This window comes from Falco biarmicus, chromosome 6, assembly GCF_023638135.1.
Source record: "Falco biarmicus isolate bFalBia1 chromosome 6, bFalBia1.pri, whole genome shotgun sequence".
In the NCBI taxonomy this organism is placed as follows: domain Eukaryota; kingdom Metazoa; phylum Chordata; class Aves; order Falconiformes; family Falconidae; genus Falco; species Falco biarmicus.
The window spans coordinates 83323918-83348673 of NC_079293.1; the positions used below are offsets into that span (position 1 = coordinate 83323918).

At 35.8% G+C, this 24756-nt stretch overlaps 1 protein-coding gene across 4 annotated transcripts in view; it reads left to right on the top strand.

The window, feature by feature from the left end:
- RYR2 (ryanodine receptor 2) overlaps window positions 1-24208 on the top strand; it is a 434578-nt gene extending 410370 nt beyond the window's left edge. For all 4 annotated transcript variants that reach the window (XM_056344321.1, XM_056344323.1, XM_056344322.1 and 1 more), the window contains 9 exons: window positions 2603-2736; window positions 10478-10538; window positions 11873-12019; window positions 13930-14064; window positions 16320-16476; window positions 18280-18344; window positions 19502-19602; window positions 21124-21175; window positions 22917-24208. In XM_056344321.1, the coding sequence (XP_056200296.1) occupies window positions 2603-2736; window positions 10478-10538; window positions 11873-12019; window positions 13930-14064; window positions 16320-16476; window positions 18280-18344; window positions 19502-19602; window positions 21124-21175; window positions 22917-23012 (948 nt within the window). In that variant the 3' untranslated portion in view covers window positions 23013-24208. The remainder of the gene's footprint in view (window positions 1-2602; window positions 2737-10477; window positions 10539-11872; window positions 12020-13929; window positions 14065-16319; window positions 16477-18279; window positions 18345-19501; window positions 19603-21123; window positions 21176-22916) is intronic.
- The last annotated feature ends 548 nt before the right edge of the window (window positions 24209-24756 follow it).

A 24756-nucleotide genomic window follows, 5' to 3' on the forward strand; every position in this document is an offset into this window, starting at 1 on the left:
TGAAGAAAAGTGAACTGTCCTTCTTTGAAATATAACTTTCAGTGTAGATTTCCATATATACCATTTTAAAATACACACTTTCCTTATGCTTACAACTACTTTTGTGTGGTTTGGATAGTTTTAATTTCAAAGTTTTTCTGCATACAGCTGGTTGTGTAAAACAGGAACCCAAATACATACATGAAATACTGTGGAGAATTTCTCTGTACACTTGTATATATATTGCAACCTATGTAGCTTATTTTGCCTATGTGTATTTATGTATTCATCTCCATGCACACAGACCAGAGTCCCTCACCCAGGAGAGGGTTGGAAAGGAATTTGATAAGAAGATAGGACATATTGAGATGTTTAGGCACAGGGCATAGTCAGACAACTGTACTGATGAGCATCTGGCCCTTTTTGTCCCTTACCACTCTGTTTTCCCACATTTGCTCCTCCCCAAATGACCTAAATCCATCCCATTTCCCACCTTTGCTTCTTCCCTATAACATCCAATAATAAGTTCTGTGGAATCCCCAAATGTTCTTCCTTTCACCATCCCGTAATGTATCCCAGGTCCCTTGGCATTAAGTTTCTCAGTTGGAAAGGTGATCTGGAGAGCTACTCCCAGTGACTCATCTCACTGGGTTTCACGCCTGGACACTGGGGCTGAGGCTCTCCTGGGACAGCCCCGGGAAGGACCAGGCAGCGTGTCCATGCATCAGGAGTCTGTAATTTGGGTTCCTGCCTGCCGTCGCACCCCTGTGCTCCTCTAGGCTTCAAGAGATGGGCCTTTGATGGGCGGCTGGCTCCCGTGAGGGGCCTAGTTGTAGCTGGGCAGGGTGTTCTTTGGACTCTTGCCCAGCTGTTCTCTCTTGGTGGTCCTTCATGGGTGTGCAGATGAGCTTTTATCACATAACAGTCTCTCTCTCTCAAAAATAGTCCTCTATAAGCAGAGACTGTTGAAGTTCATTTCTTACAAACGTTATGTCAAATGTTTTCTCAGCTTGCTCTTAGAAAATAAATGTTATGTTTGTACCACAGCTTACAACAAGAATAATCTTCCTAGTGTATTTGGTCACAATTGAAAAAGAGGGTGTTTATGTTGCTGGATCAGATCTACCCCCTTCTTCATGCCATTTGATGCCAGTCTTGAATCACGCTTTTGAAAACATATCTTTTTAAACACTAGTAGCTCTTCTGTGTTATAACAGTTTTAGGCCAACCTGTCTAAAAATGCTTTGAGTTGTGCATTCATTTTGCTGTTGAAAGGTTTTTTAGCATATTTGAAGTTCTTAGATACATATATCTATCTGTCTATCTAAGCAGAGGAGGCACTAGTTTGCACAGAGTACTCAAGAAAGAAATTAAATGTAGTAGATCAAGGAAGGTTCCTATTAAAAGGAAAAGAGCGTGGTTTTATGTTGCATGGAAGGTTTTGATATTTTATCTTTGGCTGAGGAACTGCTCTGCACAGATTGAAGTGCCTTCAAATACAGTATTTTGCAAAGAATGTTTTCTCTTTCATATATTCAGATTTATATATAAATATACTTAAATTCCCAGCCTAGTGAATGATACCCAGTTATGAAACATTGCTTTCAGATACATGACAAGGAAGGCCTGTCTCTAAAGATCTGCAAAATTATCAATAGAAATTAAAGCATTACTTAATAGAAAGCTGGTAAAATACCACCTCGCTGGCAGGAGTCATTCAGTTATAAACTTCTTACTCAGAATTTTGTGTTTCTTATTCTTTTGAAAATGAGAAGAGAGAGATTATATTTAGGAAGGAGCTGTGCGTTCAGTGAGAATGAGAGCAAGAAAATGTTCATTTCCAGAAAAGTTTCTTGTGAAGCATTTCAATTTAATAAGAAAGAGATAGTCTGAATTCACTGAAAATCATTTTTAGCTGTAAGTCTCTGTTCAAGATCTTTTGATTCTTACATATTCTATGTGTATTATATTTTAATTTTATTAATAACTAAACAAAAATAAGATCATAAAATTATACAATGAAGCTAGTTAATAAGTCAGGACATTTTTCACAACTATTTCAATGTGAAATACTTCCCCTTGAAAGAAATCAAAAATGGCCAATCCAGATATTTGGGTTACTTAAAAAACTTTTATAAACAGAATAATTTTTTTGGGCATGTGGTTGGTTTGTTTTTATTTTATTTTATTTTTATTTTATGTTCTTAAATGGAATAACTAGTAAGGGTCAAACACTGTCTTTGAGAAATCTAATTTTAGTCAGGTTTTCACACAGCTAGGATATTTAAAGCATCTCTTTATGTGTGAACACACAGTGTATTTTTCTTTTGTCAGTGAAAATACTGATTTAGTTCTTGTTCTGCTGGGTTGCTTTCCTCTTCCTGTTCTCATTAAATGAGTAGAAACATCTTGTCTTTGACACCCACCCCTTGCCTCTATTGAATTGATTGAAATTGAGCAGAAAAAAACCAAACAAACAGAAAATTACTGGCTGATATGATAGACAGATGGAAACAAACAGATGAAAAAGATCATGTACATTAAACCTCTTGTCTTCAGAAACCAGGCTAAAAACCAACTTGTCTACCCAACTGATCCTGTTGAATATTCCCTCTAACTTTAGGTCATGGATAAATATGGTGAATTCTATGGCCGTGACAGGATCAGTGAGTTACTAGGAATGGACAAAGCTGCTCTTGATTTTAGTGATGCTCGAGAAAAGAAGAAACCAAAGAAGGATAGCTCCTTATCTGCTGTGTAAGCATTTGCTTCTGTTTTGTTTGTGTGGTTGGCTTTTTTTCTTTGGATTTTTTCCCCCAGGGTTTTAAAGGTAAAATTAAGCATTCAAAGTTTGTTATTCAGCTTTGAATTTTCTTCTTGCTCTTTTTTGTATATCTATATAATATAGATCAATTCTGAAGTTGAATGATATAGTGAATTTATTTCATTATAGACAACATATATGCAGGACTTCACTGGTTTTTATGTGTGAAGATTTAGCTTAGTGCACAGCTGCTTGAATACATCACATTACCACTGTTTTGATAGAGTCATTACCACTGGGCTGGAAACTCATAGTTGTCTCGGTTCAGCTCAGCTGGAAAGAATGGGCAAAATTGGCAGGGTGTTCTGATTATAAAGAAATGATGGAATAAATTTAAGTGATAGTGACCAGTAAAATCTAGGAAGTTGGATGATTATTCTTCACATCCGTTTATAATTTGTTTTCCCTAAACTATGTATTTGCCTATCATCTGAGAGACAGACTTGGAAAAAAAGCCCCTTGGCATTCAGAGTAATTGCATTTATTTTCCTTCTTAGGGAAGGGATATTCTCAGTTTTTGTAAAGTATTGCAAAATGTTTTTTTCTGGTTCTGCATGATAATAAAAGATACTCAAGTAGATAGAATATATTTTAACAAATGGACTTGTAATGCTACAGAGATTCTACTGGAAGTGTTTATTTGTAGCTTGCTTTAAAAGCAACATTTTAGCAATGGGTTTGCAAGAATTATATGAGGTAGACTGTGGGACCACAAGTAGATTAGAATTGCATTGAAGCAAGGGCTAATTTTGTACAGCTGGATCTTTAATGTCCGTCTTTTTTAAAGATGAATAAATTAACCTGAAGTCCATCTGAACAGTCCATCAGGTACAGTGTTAAAGCCCCAGGACTCTGTGGCATTGCAATACTAATTAAAATTTAATATTGTAGCAAAAGTACTTTCCAGAATACTTTCTTACCAGCTGTTTTGCTGCTGGATTATAGTAGGACCCATGGATGAGTTTAGATTATTATTTTTTCTCTAATTTTTATTACTTTTCTTGGCATAAAAAGAAAATGAAACTATTTTCTCTTCCCTGTGTGCTCATGCCTCGTATTTGGGAAACAAAAAAAATAATGAAATAATGGTTCTGTAAATACTCTTGAAAAAACAGACCAGAATGAAGCAGTTGGAGAAGGCTAATGAAACACTTCATTTTAGAATCAGGCCTGAAAGGTACTAGTTTTTTGTTACATCTCTAGTGTCTACTCCATGTTATATACATTTTAAAAAAACACAACCAAAACCAAGGCAACCTCATCTGTTTTTCAAGTTCTCCCTGGAGAACTCCTTCCATCCTTATAACAGATTAATATGCTGTGGAAAATGAAACAGCTATGACAGAAATTTACAGAACCATTTGCATAAGCTTCATATGCTTCAGGAGGGCACATCTATCCACTTTTTACCAGTTTCAAAAATGAACAATAATGGAGTTTTTATTACTAACTAAATTATAAACTAACTGAAAATTAGGCATATTCCAGATTCCACATTTGAAATATTTACAGTGCCATGAAGAGAGAGATGGGAAAAGCAGTGGAGTTGAACTTTTACTGCACCACTTTGGGGGAAAAAAAGGTGGAGAATGGTCTGACCTGGTGCAGCTCCCAGCTCTAGTGCCTCTGCTTCTGCACGGGCCAGCAGGAGGTGGCCCAGACTGAGGCCAGACCAGATATTTATGTCTCTGTCAACGCAGAAGGGGAGTGCGGCGTGTAGCATTTCCATTCTCAATATAAATGAACCAGATTTTTCTTCTGCCTTTTTGACCCTTAGCTCCTACTGTTTCTTCCCCTGTCCCATGGGCAAATAACCTGTGATTCCCTTCCATCCGCCTTTCTGCAAGGCACTCGCAGCACTCTACTTGCAGGTGACCTAGCTCCTTCATAGTTCCTGCCCGTCTCACTGATATCTGCATAATAAAATAAAATTCTAACTCTGGAAGAGCCATTCAGCTTATATATATTTGCATTTTTCAATATGTATTAAAATATTTAAGTAAGTATTTGATATTTTTCAGTATTATTTAAATATAACCAACTCAGGAGGACGTTGCAGTTTGAACGTCAATGTAGATTAGACAGTAAAGACAATTAATATTTGCACACTGGGACTGAGGTGGTGTACTGCTTTTCCATTAAGTTTCCCTTCTCGGGTGGATGGTGTTAAACTAGATGCAGCATGGATGAAGTATATTTGAAGGAATAATGTGAAAGACACAAAGGTGAAAGTTATTTATCAAAGGCATCATAGTGAGGTTTACCTCTCAGTCCCTTTACCTTCCTAACAGCTGTTGGTTCCGGGGTCATTAATCTAGTCAGAGTCAAGAGAAGAGGCAGGTGAGGCTCCAGCATCTCATCATCGATGACATAAGGCTAATTTGGGGGAAAATAAATAAGGTTTCTGTTGAATGCTCACAAGGTTTCCATAGTTTGACAACAAGATAAACCATATCATAAATGCAAACTGTACAAAGAATGAGTGTAGTTGGCCTCAGAATGTGAAAGAGGTTAAAAGGTCCTATTCTTCCTTGTTATGAGAAACAATAACCCAGGTTTGCAAAAGATTTGGAACAGGTAACCCCCTTATTAGTAACGTAGTATCTTGGAGAACAGTATTGTCCCTGATAAACTAGTACTTTTCCTGCAGGTGAGAGCCTGCCTCTTGCCCATAATGGCTGGTGAAAAAATAAGGGATTTTATTTGAGGTAGTTTCTAACCTGAAGTCCCAAGATTTATTCCTATGGCACCACAGGATTTGAAAACCTGTGAATGTACCTATTTGTCCAAACAGAAGTGTATGTCAGTAAGTGGATAGTGGCCTCAGCCCTCATGGTTGAGAAGTAGGCGTACTTACCGTTAATGTAGCATGTCCAAATTCCCAGCCTGTTCCATTGAGAGGAATGATGTGTATGTGGGAAACTCAGCCTCAAGCCTTCCCACTTACAGATGCTAACATAAGATACCTTACAGATGCTAACATAAGATACCTCCTCCTTTGGTTATTTACTTGGGAATCTTAAGCCTAGTGGATCCCTGCAGAAGCTTTGTAAAGCAAACCTTAAAGTAATAATCTATTCTATGTGATATATCTCCAAGGCAGACTTAAAGGTGCCAAGTAACTCATTATTTTGTTTCATTTTGTTTCAGTTCAGTGCTTTCTTCTTGTAATGGTCTGCTGGCACCATTCTCTATAACATATAGCCTGCTGATGGTCAGTGCCTAGCACAAAAGGAACACTATTTCGACACAGTGCAATAAAAATGATATTTCCTCCCCAGCTGACCAATTAATAAATAATGAATGTTGGGATCCCATCTGAAGGGATGCTTTCTATTGTACATATAGTAACATAACCTCCATTGAAATTCTTTAATTGGTAAGAGTTATAGTTTCATTAATGATTTTTCTTATAACTTAAGAAAGATGGGTCATCTTTCTGAACTGTTGTCTTTGTTAGATTTGCCTTCTGAAACAGTCCAAAAGAACCTTTAACAGCAAATTTCAGCGTCTGCTAAGAAAGTTAATGCAAAGAGCTAACTAATTAAAACTGACTTCCCGGTTTCAGTTTGTCTGTTGTTTTGGAAAAAGGTTAAATGCTGCTGCAAGGCTATTTTTCAGTTTGAACTTAAAGTAATGATAGTTGTTCCTCAGCTGGCGATGCCCTGTAGCTGCTCTGAACAGCTCTGATGTACAAACATTAAAATGACTCGGGCTGAAAAGTTCAGAATTTTGTGATTGCAGTTAACATTAGTATCATTTAATGGCCTGAGGAATTTTTTTTAAAGGGAAGAATAACTTGAAACCCTACTATGTTATGTTTTAAACAGCTAAATGCAGTAGGCCTTAAGAAAGAAGCTTAAGTAAAAAAGGCAAGGTGTGGTTGAAGTTCATGAAATACTAGTGTAGGTTGCAGCCAAAGGTAATTAAGGCAATTTCTCACCATTTTCTTATTGCTTTTTCACATTGTGCATTCTCACACTGTGCCTATCATTCACCATCACTGAACTCAGCTACTACAACAGTACTACAGTGTATGACAACTTGTACAATGGTGCAGAAAGAAGTAAAATAAAAATTCATTCAGAGTAGGAATATCCAATATTCCTATATTGGAAAATCCAATAGAATACAAACTAATGATATTTAAAGGGAGACTTGAAACCATAATGTTGCTTTTTGATTCACAGCTGTAGAGCTTAATTTTTATGTGATCTCATATTCTTTGAAGTCTCTGAGCTACTTGATCAAGGTAGTGAGCAGAAATAAACAGGAGAATGCGGTGTTATGCATGTTGTTATTGCTTTGCTCTCCATGTCAGACTTTAAAAATGAGGATATGAAAAAATGAAGTTCCTTTTTCCCTGTAGATCAACATTCACATTAGTTTTAGGAGCTCTTACAGCTACTGCTGTTTGTAAATTATAATATCATAAAATTTAAATGACCAGAGATGAGTTCCTCTGGTGCTGATTATTATTATTTTATTTTTTTTTTGCCATTTCATGAGAGAGTATCCTGCCTGTCCATAAGCAGTCCTGTCTATGGTGGTTCATATGTAATGCAAATATAGTTGCGGATAAGTGGATTGTAGTCACAAGAATATGTCTGAGACTAGAAGTGGGTGGTATTGGGTCAGAATAAAGTAAGAAATTAACTTGCTGTAATAATATTTTCAGAAATAAATTTAAAGAGGTTTTGGTTCATTTTACTACCTGAATATGTTATTGAACAATATTTGAATGAGAAACTGTTCTTAACATTTTGGACCTTTTTTTTTTTTTTTTTCCCCTTCTAGGACAGAGTTTTCTATAAATTTTGATTTCCATAATAACTCAGATTTGGGGCTAGAAAATTTTCTTACAGCTTGGGGTTGACAAAAATGGATTCAGCAGCTTTTAGCTGCACTCAGCTGTTGTTGGAGAATCCATTTCATTGTTCCAGATGCATTTCTAGCTTTGGTGAAATGGCAGCATGGTAGATTTATCTTGCAGTACTCTGTAGTATCTGGAACATAGTCCAATGTGGCGACCTTTGAGATTAGCATAATTCTAATAATTTCTTTCAAGATATGAATCTGAATTTTGTTATGGATGCATCTTTCCATCCTTGTAAACGTGAAAACCTGTTAGAAAAAACTTGCAGCTTTTATTTCTCTAGCATATGTAGGGTTTTTGCTATACAAATATCATCCCTGCAATCCTAATCAGACAGTAAATGTCACCCAGTGACTGGCCTGAGTCACCGTGGAAGAAACTCAGGTGAAACCTTAAGCTTTAGTTTCTGCAGAATTACTGTCTACCGTGAAGGTAATAATGAAGCAAAACCAATTGCTGACCGTGCCATCAATGTGTCTAGTAAACTGTCATCAACTTTGATTCGTTAAAACAGTTTTGTGTTACCTTATGAGAAGTTTTAGATTTGTTAAACTAGTAGTTTGTGGCCTGTGCATAGGAAAAAAAAAAAAAAGAAAAAAGAAAAAAAAGAAAGTAAGAAATGGTAAAAAAGAAAATTAGTTTGTTGAATCCTGTTTAGCTATATAATAGACTCTAGAATTCACCATTATGTTGTACTTATGTTATTTTTATCTTTACAGAGCATTAATAATATAACTGTGTTCTTTTACCTGCTCTGAGCTAAATATATAGTGCCGTGGAAGTTCAGTGATGGCAGAAAAGTATAATTCACTGTGAATAAAGGGTGAAAACATTCACCCTAAATGAGTTAATCATTGAAATGTTTTCTGGATAGAAGTAAAATGTTGGTATGAAAGATCTGCCATGTGTAAATTTGAGAGCAAGGGTCAAATCTTTTATAAGTCGGAAAACTTCTAATATATTTCTTCTGCTTTTCCCCTTTTTATTCAAGTAGGCTCATATACTTCAGAAGGAGAAATGAACTCTTAATTAAAGTAGGCTGTAGACTATTTGGAGTAGACTTCTTGATCTAAGTTTGATTTAATTCTGTTTTTCAGTTATAATAGCTTGACTTCTATATCTGTAATGTTTACAGTGTTGTACAAGAGGTTCAGCTTCTGTCTTTTGCCTTTTAGTTTTACATGTAAATGTGGGGTTAATTTTTGCTTGTATTAAAGAGTAAATACTGTTGCAGATAGTACAAGTAGGAGTTTGATATTTTAATGGCAAAGTATTCCTTGGGAGTGTAATATTCAAATAAAACTATTACTTTTATGTCATTAGTGGCTAGAAGTCATTAGAAGTGGTTAGAAGAATTTTGGAAACCAGAGGTTGATAAACCATGGTTTAACTCCTGGTATTCCATCTAAGGCCTCAGATAATTCCATGTAAACACCTGGCACAGAAGTACTAGGTGCTTGCATATGTGGCAGATGTATGACTTTTGCCAGTGTTATTTCTGCTTGTTTAATCATTGTCAGCAGTTCTTCTCTTTCAGGAACACTGATTTCACTCACATTTTAAGGATAAAAGTAGGACAGATGACATTTTTCATACTATTATTTATATTCGTTCCTGAAATGTGATTCAGGTTTAGGTATTTTTTTTTGCATCAATATAATACAGATGATCCAAACCTTTCCAAAAAGAAAAAGTCAAAAACTAGGGAGGACAAGATACACCTACAAGGAAAAATGGTATATATATTGTTTGGTGAGGTAGTTGTGTCATTTCTCTATAGAGGGGAAAAAACCAAAACGCTTCGAGCAATTAAATGGGTTTAATTCTAGTGCAAAAAGTGTGGCCTAAAGTTGAGGTGTTTATTTGTGTTGATAGAGTAATGGGAGAATTAATACCTAAAGGTATTAATTAAAGAAATACAAGGGAAAAATTTGAAGGGAATAGTTTACAGTATCAGTCTGTGCAACATAAAATTTTGTTGAAGAGAAGAGGCTAAGTGGCTGATAGAACAAAGCAACAAAAATTGTGGGAGAAACTGGGAGCGCAGCCCTCGCCGCAGCACTCCAGGTGTGCCCTTACCAGTGCTGGTTAGAGGGGTGGGATGGCCTCGCCGTCCCGCTGGCTGCGAGCTGCACGGAGCACAGGGTACCACTGGCCGCCTTTGCAGTGAGGGGCCATTGCTGGCTTTTGCTTAGCTTGCACTCCACCAAGAGCCCCAGGTCCTTTTCTGCAAAAACTGTTAATACGCATTTATCTTTCATTCACTTTTTTTTTCCTGATATCAGTGGGTGGGAAAAGCAGAGGACACAAGCTCTGAAATTAATTTCACCTCATTTTGTCTTTAATGTCAGGTAATTGTGTCACCCAAGGTATGCTATCGTAAACGAATAGTAAAGAGTTGGCGTTTTGGGATGCAAATTATTTGAACTTTTTTGACAGCTACTTTAGGCTTAGATGTGTCACATTAAAAAAAAAAAAAGTCTCTTTTTCTTCATAGATTATAAAGATACTTCATTTCACTCGTATGTATATAACATCATAAACATCAATCAGCATTATGTCTGATGAATCCAAGCCAGTATTTATTAATTTGGTTTTATACTTTTTTTTTTTTTTTGACAGGTCCATTCCGGAGCAAAAGTGTGAATTAGAACAGTATTCTGATATATTTCAGTTTTTGGAGAAATAGTTCAACTGTTGTCTCTTGTGTTTATGCAACAATACACTTCCTACAGTTTGTTGAGTATTTTCCTATTGTGTTTTGATATAAAATTCAATCTATTTATTTATTTTTACAGGCTAAATTCCATTGATGTTAAGTATCAGATGTGGAAACTAGGAGTTGTTTTCACTGATAATGTAAGTTTCTCAGTGTGTGGGTGTATGTAAATATATATATACACACACATAAGCATGTATATATTCACTGTCTAAAAACCAATATACACTTGTTAACCCAAAGTGCTTCAGAGGATTATATTTAAGTTACTACATAAGATTCCAAGATTTTCTTCATCTAAAGAGACATTGCTGAAATCTTTTCCCAGTTACATAGGTTTTAGTCTAGTAGAACCGCAGTCAGTTCCTGCCCTCCTTCCTATACGCTTTATTCAGGAGCAATAAGCAAGCATGGCACTGTAGAATTAGAAAACTGACTATATAAATTCTTACTGCCATTTTTTGTATTGTTCATAAACTTTATGGGCACTTAAATATTCCTGGAGCACAGCCAGGTTGGTATAGTTAATGTATGTGGAATTGCTAAAATTTGTATCACTGAAACTAATAGTAAGCTGTGACACAGAATGGTTTTAATAATTTGAAAAAAATGTTTCTAAAAACAAAAAAACCCCAAGGAATGATAAACAAGACTGTTTAAATACCTTGCATTTTGAGAAGTCACTCATCATCGTATGATGAAGAGGCTTATCAGTACTGCTTACTTAACTCAGCCTATTTTACTGGTGGAAAAATGGTTGGGGAACGAAGGATCCTGGAATGAGGGCTGCCGGGGAATAAAAGCATGGTCTGAATTTAGTCAGTAAGAGTGGAATGATAAATCTCCAGGTGTAGGTCTACAAGACAGCATGGTCTGTGAAGAGTTTGTTCAGGATTAGGATTTGTTCTTAGGGAGGAAATGTAATTTCTCTTATAAATATGTACTTTAAGTCCAATAAAAAGGAAATTATAGAGGAAAAGATTACATTAACATTTGTAGTAACAGATACTAACCCACTTAAATAATACTTATAAAGTAATTTTAGTAGTTTGAATTAATTAAAAAAATCCTTTTGTTGCTTGCAGTGTCCTTTAATTCATTGTTAACCACATTAGGGCTCTAATATTTTAATTATTTAGAAATTCATATACAAAAATAATTTATGTAAGAAAAACTTTTTACATTACCAACAGTAACACATAAGGGTTTAGCAAATTCAAAATTGGTTTTTAAAAATTAAAATTTAGAATATGTCATTTTTGACCATGTCTTGTGAACTCTGTATTTGCTGATTTAGTATTTTTGCACAAAGAGAAAATTCTTAAAGAGGTCTAGCAAATTCTATTTAAAAATATATATATATATTTAAAGAAAAGCACATTTAAGCAATTTCTAACTTTCCCTAGTGTTTTGAATTAAGTTAAAGATGATAGCCATGAGTTTTATTTTGTGATGTACCTGTTTTTTCTGTTAGTCTTTCCTTTACCTAGCGTGGTACATGACCATGTCAGTCCTTGGCCATTACAACAATTTTTTCTTTGCTGCTCATCTCCTTGACATTGCAATGGGATTCAAGACATTACGAACTATCCTGTCATCAGTGACCCACAATGGCAAACAGGTATCAACTGTCTTCTCTATTTCAGCTTTTTTACTTAAGGAGTACACAGGAAAGATCATGTCCTGACTTAATTCAGCTGCTCTGCAGATTAATAGCATAAATGTTCTTTCATCATGAAGTTTAGAACTTTGGTTGGTGGGCAAATGAGCCAATGGGATTTATAAACATAAGAAAACAGGACTAGGATGTATGAGAGTCTCTAGCGGTTATAAGCAACTGTGTCATAACATTGCTGCTTAATTTTTTTTTCAAAATTAATCTAAAGAAAGGCCCAGTTGAGACCCATTTACTCTTTCTGTTAGAGAAACTCAGCTCTTTGATAAGAAATCTTTTCTTAAAGAAGCTATAAAATCTAAAATTGCATTTGTGATTTAATTGAAATTAAAAAAAAAATAATTAAAAAGAGAATAACTAAGACTTTTCATCTACTGAGATCTGTTGTAGGATTGTCATTTAATGTAACCTGAAACTTAGTGTTCCTCAGGTCTGATGGCCTTCCTAGTTCAAAGGACCTTTGTACAAATTTTTAATGATAAAAAAGCTGTCCCTGTTCTGCTTAGCAAATCTTCCAGCAAGGCAGCTAATATAATTCTTATTCAAGTGGGCAGGGAATGATAATACAAAGGCCTACTCTATTGTGTATACTTATGTGCTGTTGTAGTAAGATGGAACTTCAGTTCTGACTTTATACAATGAAAGTACTTTAGAAGTCTGGTGGTAAGAGCCATTTCTGAATTTATCAGTAGCAGGTGTTCTTCAGGGGTTTTGATTTTATTCTCTTTTCTAAGCAAATTTGATGCTAGAGACATAAAATCATTAGCAGTGGTCTTTCATAGTTGCAAAGGGCGATTGATTTAATTTAATTCTGCCTTCAAATGCACTGTCCTTGTCAACATTTTTTGAAGAAGTAATACAAATTTAAATGCATACAGTTTATACTTCAAAATAGCTAGTGAAGCACAAGACATACAGAACTCTTAAGTATGAACTCACTTTGACAAACTTTTTAGTTTTAATTTATGTGGCAAACAAGTTTCATTTGTGGGGAAAAAAACTGTGTCTTGAATAGTTACAGAAGTCAGCATACTGTGTTTGCCCTTTAAAGAACAGAATTTCTTAAATTCTTAATTCTGATTTCTTAGAAGAATAAAAAAGCAAAAAACAAAACAAAACAAAAAAAAAACCCCAAAAAACAGTCTGCACCTGAAAAAAAGTAAAGTTTTCTACCTTTTAAGAATAGTTCTCAAGTTTTAGCAAATTATCTATGAACTAAGGGGGCATTGCTTATGATAAGGAACTTTTTAGGTCTGGCAGCTATGCAAGTGAAATACCCATTTGCAGGGTATTGCAGTTCGCTTCCAGCTGCTTTCGGTAAAGCTCAAGGCAAAATGTTAATGATGCTGCAATTGAGCAGTGAGGTGTTGGTTGCTGAGATAGATAATAGAATATTAGGAACAGTTTGTTTTATATGTGATTTCAAACAAAATAGTTTCAGTATTAAATTAGTAGAAATATTATATTGCAATTCTATAATTGGTGCTATTAAATAGTAGTACTATTAGGTAGTAAACTTTCAGATCTTTTTGTCTGATTGTGTGGGTTTTGTATGATTCTAATGGATTGATTGTGTATGCATCCACTAGATTTTGCAAGATTTGTGTTTGTAATTGTGTTTCTGGAGCATGATTTTCCTTCAAAAGAGAACAGGTTAAATGCACAATCTTTGCATGAAAGTATGCAGATAAATATTACCAAATACTACAAAGGTATGCAAAGAGACAGCGAAAATGTAAAGAAAGTTTTCCTAACTAGTACATATAGATTATTGTCACTTTCCTTCTCTTTTTGCAAAGAAAATGATGTAGCATAATACCATGGTGGTATATCCACTCTGTAATTTTGTCTTTCAGCTTGTCCTAACAGTGGGATTACTGGCAGTAGTAGTATACTTGTATACAGTAGTGGCGTTCAATTTTTTCCGCAAGTTCTACAACAAGAGTGAAGACGGTGATATGCCAGACATGAAATGTGATGATATGCTAACAGTAAGCCTTATTTTGCTTTTTTGATTTTTTTTTCTTAAACTGTTATATTTTTGTCCTGACCTTCTTGTAATTCCTGTTCACACAGTTGTATCATTAGCCAGCAACAGGAAAGACTATAATTGAAGGCAAAGGAACAAATATAATGGACATCCCTAACACTATACATACCCTGTGTTTGTAAAACAAATGCAGCTGTAAATGAATAGAATAAATGTGATGATATTCTTCACTATAGTTTCTCAAAAACTGAAAAGCAGGATCTCAACAGCTACAAGCTGTGAAGCTGAGCTGAGTCAGTTCAAGGGCAGTTCTTCTGGTTCTATGGGCCATTCAGGAGGAGGGTCAGTTATAGGCAAGGACATTCAGGTATTGAAATGCTTGTTTAAGCTTGGAAATCTATCAGTTTCCCTTAGGATGAATTGCCATGATTATCTTCAACAATTCTGTTCTGAAATCTCTCCTGTGCTCAGAACCACCAAAAATTATTTTGTACTTACTGAGACAGCGCCAGACTTTGCAGTTGTGGATGGTAGGTAGAGCTTAAATCATGAAGAATTTCTAAGATACTTTGCCATTAATATCCTTCTAAAAGCAATCATGTACAACAAAATTAAATATATTTCAGTATGTTATGCAATATGAATCACTTCCAGGGAACAGACACCACTTAAAAGCCCAATAATTAGATAAACTGTGGAAGCAGACTAGTGTGTCGGTATTTTTTCCAGTTTGGGGCATTCAGTACAAGACAGACATAGATAAACTGGAGCGTAAATCCGTGGAGGGCTGCTAAATTGTCAGGTGCTGGAGCACTTGCCCTGGGAGGAGAGGCTGAGGGAACTGGGCTTGTTTGGCCTTGAGAAGAGAAAATTTTGGAGGGGCAGAGTAAGAGTAGCTCCCCAGTGCCTGCAGAGAGGTTATTGAGAAGACAAATCCAAGCTCTTTACAGCAGTGCATGGCATGAGACCATGGACATAAAAGTGGAAAAAGGTGTTCAGACTGAGGAGAGCCAAGCAGGGGATGAGGTTGCTCAGAGAGGTTGTGCGGTCTCTGCCTTTAGGAGGTTGTAGCAATGTGACTGAATAAAGCCCAGAGCAACTCTGAGCTTATAGTGGACCCTGCTTGGAGGAGGGTTGGAGCCAGAGACCTCCCAAAGTCCCTTCTGACCTGGCCTGCTCTGTAACTCACTGAAAAGACACTTAGAAAAAGGCTATAATACTGTATAGAAATGAGTTAGAATAACGTGAACATGCTATAAGGTCATGGCTGTCTTTTGTAAAAGCAGTAAGACTTGCAATGTCATGTTTTACTTTCAGACGTAGAAAACTTAACTTTTTAGATAACCAACACTACATTCACAGGTTATGATTGACTTTCAGTAGTGAAATAAAAACTATCTCTAAAAATTGTTACACTTTTCATTCGTCACTCAGCATTGTGTGTTACTATATCGGTTTCTTACATAAGGGATTTTGGGGGTAAGTGTGCCATAGAAATAAAATAACAGATTTTTTGTATGGTTGGGTTTTAGGAGTTAGTCATTGTTGTCATCACTGCTTTTTGACAGGGAGTGAGCGCCCTGGACCTGTAGTTTGCAAAGCTAGAGAAAAGAAGCAATCCCCTTCCTCCACCAGATCTCTGAGAGTGATCTAATACTTTTCTATTAAAATACAGCATGATAAACTGAAAATTTTGCATTGTAAGCATCCTACATAACTATACAGAGACTTGTTTTAGCACTTTTCAGACCATATGTCCCCAGTATTAATCTGACTTACTCCATCATTAGTTGTTCCTCTGCACAAACATTCTTAAAGGTTTTTTGATTGTTTCATTTTGTTTTTTTTTTTAAATTTGTTTGAAACATTTGTTTGAAAGATGGGGAATGTCATTCATGTTTGAGCAAAGAAAAGGAACAGGAGATGGCTGTAGTAGTAACAGCATTTCCTACTTGCATAGTACTGAAACAGTTGTAAGTGAATCATGCTGTGCTGCTGGCCTTAAGGCAGGTGAACCTTTAACCTTTTTGAACGGCTACATGATGACAGAACATGAAATACTGCAACTTCAGCTGCACAGCAGCATTTCACCCCCCTCAGAAATAAACCTAACCTCAAAAGGGAGAAAAAGATGACTTGAGATACTATAGTTGCTAGACCATAGACCAGTTCTACCAATTACTGAATTTACAACAATGGGTATTTTTACTTTTAGCTGCAGACAAACTTTGTATCCCTGTGCTTTGTGTTTTCTAGTGCTACATGTTTCACATGTATGTTGGAGTCCGTGCTGGTGGAGGCATTGGTGATGAAATAGAGGATCCAGCAGGAGACGAATATGAAATCTATCGAATTATCTTTGATATCACTTTCTTCTTCTTTGTGATTGTCATCCTCCTTGCAATTATTCAAGGTAAATGTTTGTAATGTGGTGAGACTAAAAGCGTTATTTAGCACTACAAATTTCTTAGTTCTGTGCTAATCACACCCCTCAGATTCAACCAGGACACCAGGGCAGAACATGAAGCACAGACCTATATAGTAAAATACACCCAGCTGGATTTTATCCATATGCTGTTCTTCCTAGTCTCTGTGAAATCCACAGGCTTTAACTGGAGCAGTGGAAACAAAAAAAGCTCTGTTCTGTGGGAATACTGGTGTCACTGCCATTTCTATCTTCTCATTGCCCTTTCTAAAAGCCTCCTGCAAATGATTAGCAAAAGAAGTGATTAAAAATCTTGTGGCATACTTTAAAATTGTCTTTCAGCATAACCTACCCTTTGCGCATGTATGTGGACAAAATCAGTAGCGGGTGCTATCAGCGTTCCCTCTGCCAGCATCCAGTGTTCTTGACTGGCAGATCTTCAGATTGGTGGTAGTGGTGTGAAAATTGAAGCACAGCTTTAAGAGGTTTAATCTTTTTTTCATAAAAGCCTCTGTTTGGTGTGATGCCTTCTTACTTGAACAATGTCAAAGGGTAAAGAAAGGTGCTTGATACGAAACAGCTTTAGTATATCCTGTTAATGACAATGGATAATCAGCTGCCATCAGGTTGGCTTCTGAGTTTGAAGCTGACTGACAGGGTGACTTGCTGTTGTAAGCTGAATAGTGGATACTGAATTTTGGGAAGTCAGGGGGTTTGTTGTTATGTTTGTATTAATGATGTTTAATGTTATTACCTAAAGTACTTAAAGGACCTCTCTGTTTCCGTATTATACCTTCAAAAGACTGTCAAGATTACCCAGAAGATCATCCTTTATTAAAGTTTGTACAAATTAACAGAAGTATATCCTTGATTTTGGAAAAAAATGTGATGATTTTTGCTAGGTCCAGTTGCTGTTCTAGTGATACCTTATGTCGTTCTGTCAGCTAACAGCTAACTTATTTTGACAGCAGTAACGATGCTTTCTCATTTCCTATAAGGAAGTTGAGAAGATGACTCTGTACTTGTGGCAAATGGTTTATAATTCCTACTAAAGCAACAAGTTTTTTAAAGGGCTTGGGGAGCGTGCAAAATTTTTTGTAGCCTGAAGTGGCATATTTTATACTGTTCGTTCCTTCGTTTTGTGAGTGGCTGTGGAGTAGAGGCCTTAGCTGTCAAGCTGTGAGTATAATTATTATCTGGTGTCCATCAGTTTTACATAGTATAGGTGTTAATGATTGTGGAATTAGTCCTTATTTGTATTGATGTAAGCAAAGGGAGAATCATAAAGAATTTATCATCTCAGCCATGGAGCCTGTGGTTTTTTTTTCTTCATCTTTCTATATCTCCCTGAAATGGCCCCTTACTCCAGTAGAGCTCTGACAGCGGGACCTCATACTACTTAACAGCCATAATAAGGGAGGATGCCCAGAGCTCTGACCCTCTCTGCATCTGCTGTGTAATAAACCCCTGAACTCTGTTAAATGTGCAGTAGTATTCTTAGTAAAGCCCTGATCACTGTAAAGCTACATGTGCCTTCAGGTACTGAGTCAAGATTAGAGCACTGTGAACAAATTGGAAGTCTGCTTGTCCCATTTTATAATTCCAAATGGTACTATCAGCCATGCTACTAGTAGCACTTTGCTTTCGCTGGCTCATTTTCTTTCACATATTGTTTTTGTGGTCTTTGGAATATATCTTGGGTTCTGTTATTTCTGCACGAGATTCTCGTTTAATATTCTTTGTCTCAGTTCTGTTCTTGAACATTAACTGTACTTTTAACTTAAACCCTAGGTTTAATTATTGATGCTTTTGGTGAGTTAAGAGATCAGCAAGAGCAAGTTAAGGAAGACATGGAGGTAAGAACATCCAATTGCTGAACCATACCCTATTTTCAGGTTTCATGAAATCTGTTTTCAATCAAAATGTGATCTAGCTAGTGGATAATTTATTTTTTTTTTTTTAAACTGAAAGGAATATACAGTCTATACACAGTCCAATATCCTGGTTGGATACAATGTCCTGGTTGAGGCTCTGCTGTCACATCTCAGTTCATAGCTGCACAGCTGCTCCCTTGCAAGTCTGTTTGCATGGGACACAAACCCAGGCTGCCTAAACTGATACTCTGCTCTAAGCATATTTTGCATTTGTTTGCCAGTTCCTACTATGGATTTTGTTAATACCTCCACATCAAGTGTGGCCAGTTTTTTCACTGTCAGTGATAAGTTAACAAAAATTGAGACAAAAAGCATAAAAGCTTATTTTCTCACGACTTTGAAAAGTTTAGACTAATCCCTGTATTTTCAAAATTTTACATTTTTGTAAAAGAAGAAAAATCTTTGTACATTGCATATATTACAATGAATTACATGTCTGTAGCTATTTAAGTCCTTTGGATCTTCACATGAGAGGTTTCTAACACCAGGTGTTGACACTGTCATATTACAGTCCATCTCAGTTGTAATTTTCTTTGGTTAATTTGTGTGCAAGTATCCTGTACTTCATGGTTTTCTATTCTGCCATTTAAATATGACTATTAGAACTCAGAAAAGCAAACCTATTGTATTTTGTAATCTAAACTAAGTATATTCAGTTTCAGCTGGACAAGCACAACAGACATTGAGGTAAATATTGCCATATGTTACAGTGAGTGCTATTTACAGTGTTAAAGGGAAAAAAAAAATCAGCTTTGACCATTGTATACCATTCTTTCTCCTGATACCTGTTCATTTACAGCTGGCAAAGGTGGGTTTTGGGGTTTTTTTTGTTTTGTTTTGTTGGTTTTTTTGGGGGTTTTTTTTAACAGTATGAAGCTATTCTGATTGCTGTTAAACTTCTATCCAAGTGTATTGGCTGAGGTATCCAGTCCCAATCTTTAAAAGAAAAATCTTTTTGTTCAGCACATATACATGATGCATTTCCATTTTCAAGAAAATTGTTAGATTTTTATTGGCCTTTTCTTAAAGAAGTGCATGGTTATATATAGTGTTGAAGTGCTCTGTATTCTTTCTTTTAGACAAAGTGCTTTATCTGTGGAATAGGAAACGACTACTTTGATACAGTGCCCCATGGCTTTGAAACACACACGCTACAGGAGCACAACTTGGCCAATTATTTGTGAGTACAGTCAAAACAAACTCCTTGCTAACTCATGACCTTGCAACCTCTGCAAGTACCCGATTAGCTCTCTTGCATAACTAAGAGTCAGTACTCTTTGGCTTTGATGTGCACTCATGCTGTCTGAATATATAATGCCATGGTGATGGGAGCAAGGAATGAATGAACCTTGTCTCCAGCTTGGTTGTGAGCCACCAAGTTTGTGTGAGGTAGGAAATGGAAACTGTGAACTTAATATGTGACTTAATATGGAGGTGGTGTAAAACTGACTGTGTTGTGTCAAGGTACAGAGGAATGGTATGACCTGGCCTGGAGGCTGATGGAGAGAGTGCAAAAGCAAAGGAATGAGGCAAAAGAGGGAAAACTTGCATTTTTGAGTGAATAATTTGAGTGAGGTGCTGAGGCTGACTAAGAGAACCTGGGACTAAGGGAGGTAGGGGAACAGGAATAAGGAAATAGACAAGGGAGGGGCTGGACCAAGGACATCAGGTCCACCTTTGGAAAATCCAAGCAGAGGATCAGTGACCACTAAATTCAGTCTTTTTAAATTTGGAAATAAAGCCATTTACCAGGTCCACAATCACCATATCATACTGTTCCTCTCCTGCCAGGTACATAAGAAAATCTAGTGCTAAAGTCTATTTTACGTTGCTGTGAGTGTGAAGCAATGGATGGACTGTGACTTTGCATCTATAAACTAGCACTGTATGTGCACAAAATAATGAGTGTAAAGTCAAACATCCCTATAAAGAACTTCCACCCAAAAAACAGGTTTTGCAAACAAAATACATTAAAACCACCGTCGTATGGGATTTTGTTCCTACTTAGAATGTACTACACAAATAACATACTAGAGCATACTTACTCTAAGTGCATCATCCTAAGGAAAGGTTTTTTGACATTTTTGTGCATGATCGTATTTTATATTTTTACATATTTTTGGAGAGAATGTCTATTATGAGTGAAATTTTGAAATCATCCCCTAGTGTCTGTCAGATACCTGAAAATCCCAAGACTAATGTATTTTTAAAATTACAAGTTTTTCTGCTTACGTTGATCTTGAGTTACAAACACTAGTAAAATATGCCCAAGCTATAATTTCAACAAGAGAAATCTCTTAATCGTCTTCAGCATTTCTTACTCATTGTGAGGAGAGGAAAAAAAGAAAGGTCCCATGACTGTTCTTTGTCTCCAAGATGGTGTCCATGGGCAAAAAAAATCTTCTTATAATTTTCAGATTAGAAAACTTAGAAAATATTCATTTATACTGAGCTGCTATTTACTGTAAATCAAACTGAATCTTTTGCATTTTAGCATACTATTCATTGAACAATGAGTGAATGTCAGCAGTGTCAGGGAAGTATATGTAATGTTTTGGGAATGTTACCATAAATGGAACTCTGGAACTTGTAAGTCCATGAACAGCATTATCACTGTACATGCTGAAAAATATCTGTCCCTCTGTGGGTTTCCTAATGTTTCCAAATACTGGACCCATAACAGATGTTTTTTTGTTTGTAGGTTTTTTCTGATGTATCTTATTAACAAAGATGAAACAGAGCATACAGGACAGGTAGGTTGAACAACTCTATGATGTCAACAGTTATTAAATAAGAATGATTCTAAAATAAAAATTATTCAGGCTTGGCAAAACTGAGTATTCTAATGAACAGCTCCCTGTATGATATGTAACTTAATTCTTATTCTTCTAAACAATTGTCAGGACTTTGGTTTCTTAATGTTAGATTGAGTATCAATTCTGTAGTACTTTCTATCCCTATTTTATTTTCTTAAAGTGTTACTTCCACAAAATATAAATACAGACTATAGACAAAAATAATGATAAACAGAACATTTAAGCATCATGTGAAAACAGGACTCTTCATTTCTCCCTCTTGAGTGTTTTTTAATAATAATTGTCCTTTCTTATTATTTATATATAAATTTCTATGTCTACATTCCTGTATAAATCGATACGAAAAAGACTTGCAAATATTTAAAATGAAAGCTGTTTTGAGAAGTTTTCCCTGGAGGTTTCTTCTTTGCTGTTGTTCTTTCAAAATTCTGGTGCTTCCTTCAAGTTCTATTAAATATACTCAGGAATAAAATATATCAAATTTACAGACTACTATTTTTTTTCTAGTGATAGTCTGGCAGCTGACTAAGCAAATGTTTCTGTGTTGAATATTACACAACAAAAAACCTGAAGAGCATTATATGCATAGACCCACAGATTTGGGTCAAAGGGATGATTTGCTATAAGTCTATGTATCTTACTCTTTCTGAACTGAGAACTCTTTCAGAAATGTACTGGGCAATTATAATCATCTTCTTTGCATAAATCCTCTCAGCTATGTCCAGTATCAGATTTTATGTATTTGCTTTGCTATTTTTAACATCCATTTGTCATTTGAGAATTTCACATTAGATGAGATTTTAAAAAATTCTTTTTTATTTGTGTTTTGTTTTTTTTCTTGGCATACAGTGTGTCCTACTTTATTCACTGAGGCCAGATTTCTACTAACTGTTCAGTTTCGGTAATTTCTTAGCTGATCCTTTGAAAATTGAAAGTGCTTCATACTACATAACTTCTAGGGACATGGTTTAGTGGTGCACATGGCAGTGTTAAGTTTATGGTTGGACCTGATGATCTTAAAAGTATTTTCCAACCTAAATGATTCTATGATTCTATAACTTGTGTGACATATGTCCTTTCTACCAGGGAACTTGTATTTGTGTAATAAAAAGCACATTTAAGGGGTGTGATTAAAATGGAAATAAACTGACATATCCTTTACTGTTTTCTGGACAGCCTAGTGATGGAGCCTTACCCGAACAAATAATCAGAAAAAAACCCAAACAAACCCCACCACTGATTCAGAAAATATTGCTCTTCTAAGCAATATTTTTTTTAAGGCCGTTTTTTTTAGTGTATTGTGTGTATCCATGTTTTGAAATGACTAATGCAGAAATTCAGCCAAATTTCTATGAGAGAAAAGATTCAGCTTACCCTGGTATTTATCTTGTGATTGGCTTTATCTGAGCTTTACAGTGCTCCTGGATGTGCGAGAACTAAATTACCAGGTCCTCTACTATGTGTTTTTCTAGTGCTTTTTGACAAGGTGACAAAATTCTAAAAGCTACTTTAAACTGATCGAAAATGTTAACGTGATTTTGTAGGTCAATATACAACAACATGGTATGCACAAAATCAAAAAAATGAAGCAGTGTATAAATAAAAGAGGAAAAAAAAAGTTATGGTTGGCTTTTTCTCATTGAATCAAATTAAATTATTTAAATCGTGTTTCTTTCAGGAATCCTATGTATGGAAAATGTACCAAGAACGGTGCTGGGAGTTTTTCCCTGCTGGTGATTGCTTCCGAAAACAGTATGAAGACCAACTCAACTAAGCAGAGATGAGGATTTCCAGATGCAAATATGTCCATGTATTTCCCAGCTCTTTTGGGAACGTTTAACAGATTTCTTAAATCCCCAAAGCTTGTGCTTTTTGGAGCACCAAAGCTCTGTTTTTAATGACCCAACTGTGCTTTTATTTTCTTGTGTATTTGCTTTGAGAACACTGGAGTGAAGAACAATGAAAAATAACAGCAACTCTGGAAAACAAACCAACCACTTGCACACACAAAAGATATCCCTATACATAACATGCACACATAAGAAGAGACTTGAGACAGCTTATTTCTGAAACTGCCAGGTGATGCCCTTGTCTATATGATCACACATGGGGTGACATGGTAGCAACACTCATTCGATCTGTTTATTTCATCATCCTGGAAGGAACTATATGTAGTTCGCAGAGGACTGTAAAAGATTGTTGTGGACACTAAGTTGTGGGGAAATAGTGCCTTACTATATGTGGGTTGAGCTATGCAGAAGATGAGTGCATGATAACATTTTTTTTTTTTTTTTTTATGTCTTCCCTTTCTTCCAAGTTAATATTTATTTTGTGGTGGGTTTGGGAGGAAGGGATTTGATTGTGCACATCTTTTTAACCAGACTGGAGTGTCTCAGGACAAGATTAGGTTATTCTCACTAAGTTCATTTCACATTTACCTTCCTCTTTAGCTTTTGCTCTTATTTTGGTAATGCTCTGATACAACACTGCAACTTTATGAAATCTTTGTATGAAAACAAGATGACTGCAAAAAACACTTTAACAAGAAATGTTTCATTGCATGTTTATTATGCAAGTTTAAAACAATCAAAACAACAACGTTCAGAAGCAAGTTGATCAACATGAGAAAACATTCACAATAATTATATCCATAGTAATAAAGTGTTGTGGGCTTTATTGTACATCTGGAACAAGTGTCATCAGCCAACAATGTATATGTTATGAATTTGACAGTAGTCTTGGTTTCTTTTCTTTTTATTTCTCTCATTTCTGCCACCTGTGATCGATAGTGGAGTTGAAGATTTTCTTGTTAAATTATTTTTTAAAAGCAAAGCTGAAGCAATATCCATTCAGGGACTCCATCAGTTGCATCATGAAACACCAATGATGTGTACATCACTCCATTTTGAGTCCTTTTCAATTGTAATGCCAGTCTTTACAAATAAAAAGAGAGATTCAGAATGGAAACAAGCTGGTTTTTGTAGCATTTGAGGTCTTTTTTATGGAGTCTTTTTATTAATTCCCAGATTAATTACACCTGCTTCAAAACAGGATTAAGCTGCTCTTTCTTTAATGAATGGTTTTGGGTTTGGATTTGTTTTTTCTCCTGGATTTCCTGCTGTTCTGTTGCTTCACCTCATTTCTTAATGGGCCACAGTTTTGTCATAAAATACATTGGTTGTATCAATCTTCAGTTATAACTAAGAAAAATTATAACTAAAGAATTAGTCCTTTAAAAATACTAATTATGTATTCCTGAAAGCCAGGCTTCCAGTTCAGCTACTCTGAAATTGGGATACTGATAAGGTTTCTGGTAAAATTTTCTCAAATTCTGCAATTTTGGAGGCCAGAGGCTAGGCAGGCTGCTGTGGTGGGAGGGGTGAGTACAGCAGCTACAATTTTTATTCAGGTTTTAAACCACCTCTACCCAGTTTGGAGTACTCATTCCAGCTTTGTTTCCTCCCTGTTTGGCACAACTCCATAAAACACTTCTAACCAGCCTTTCTGGGATTTGCATA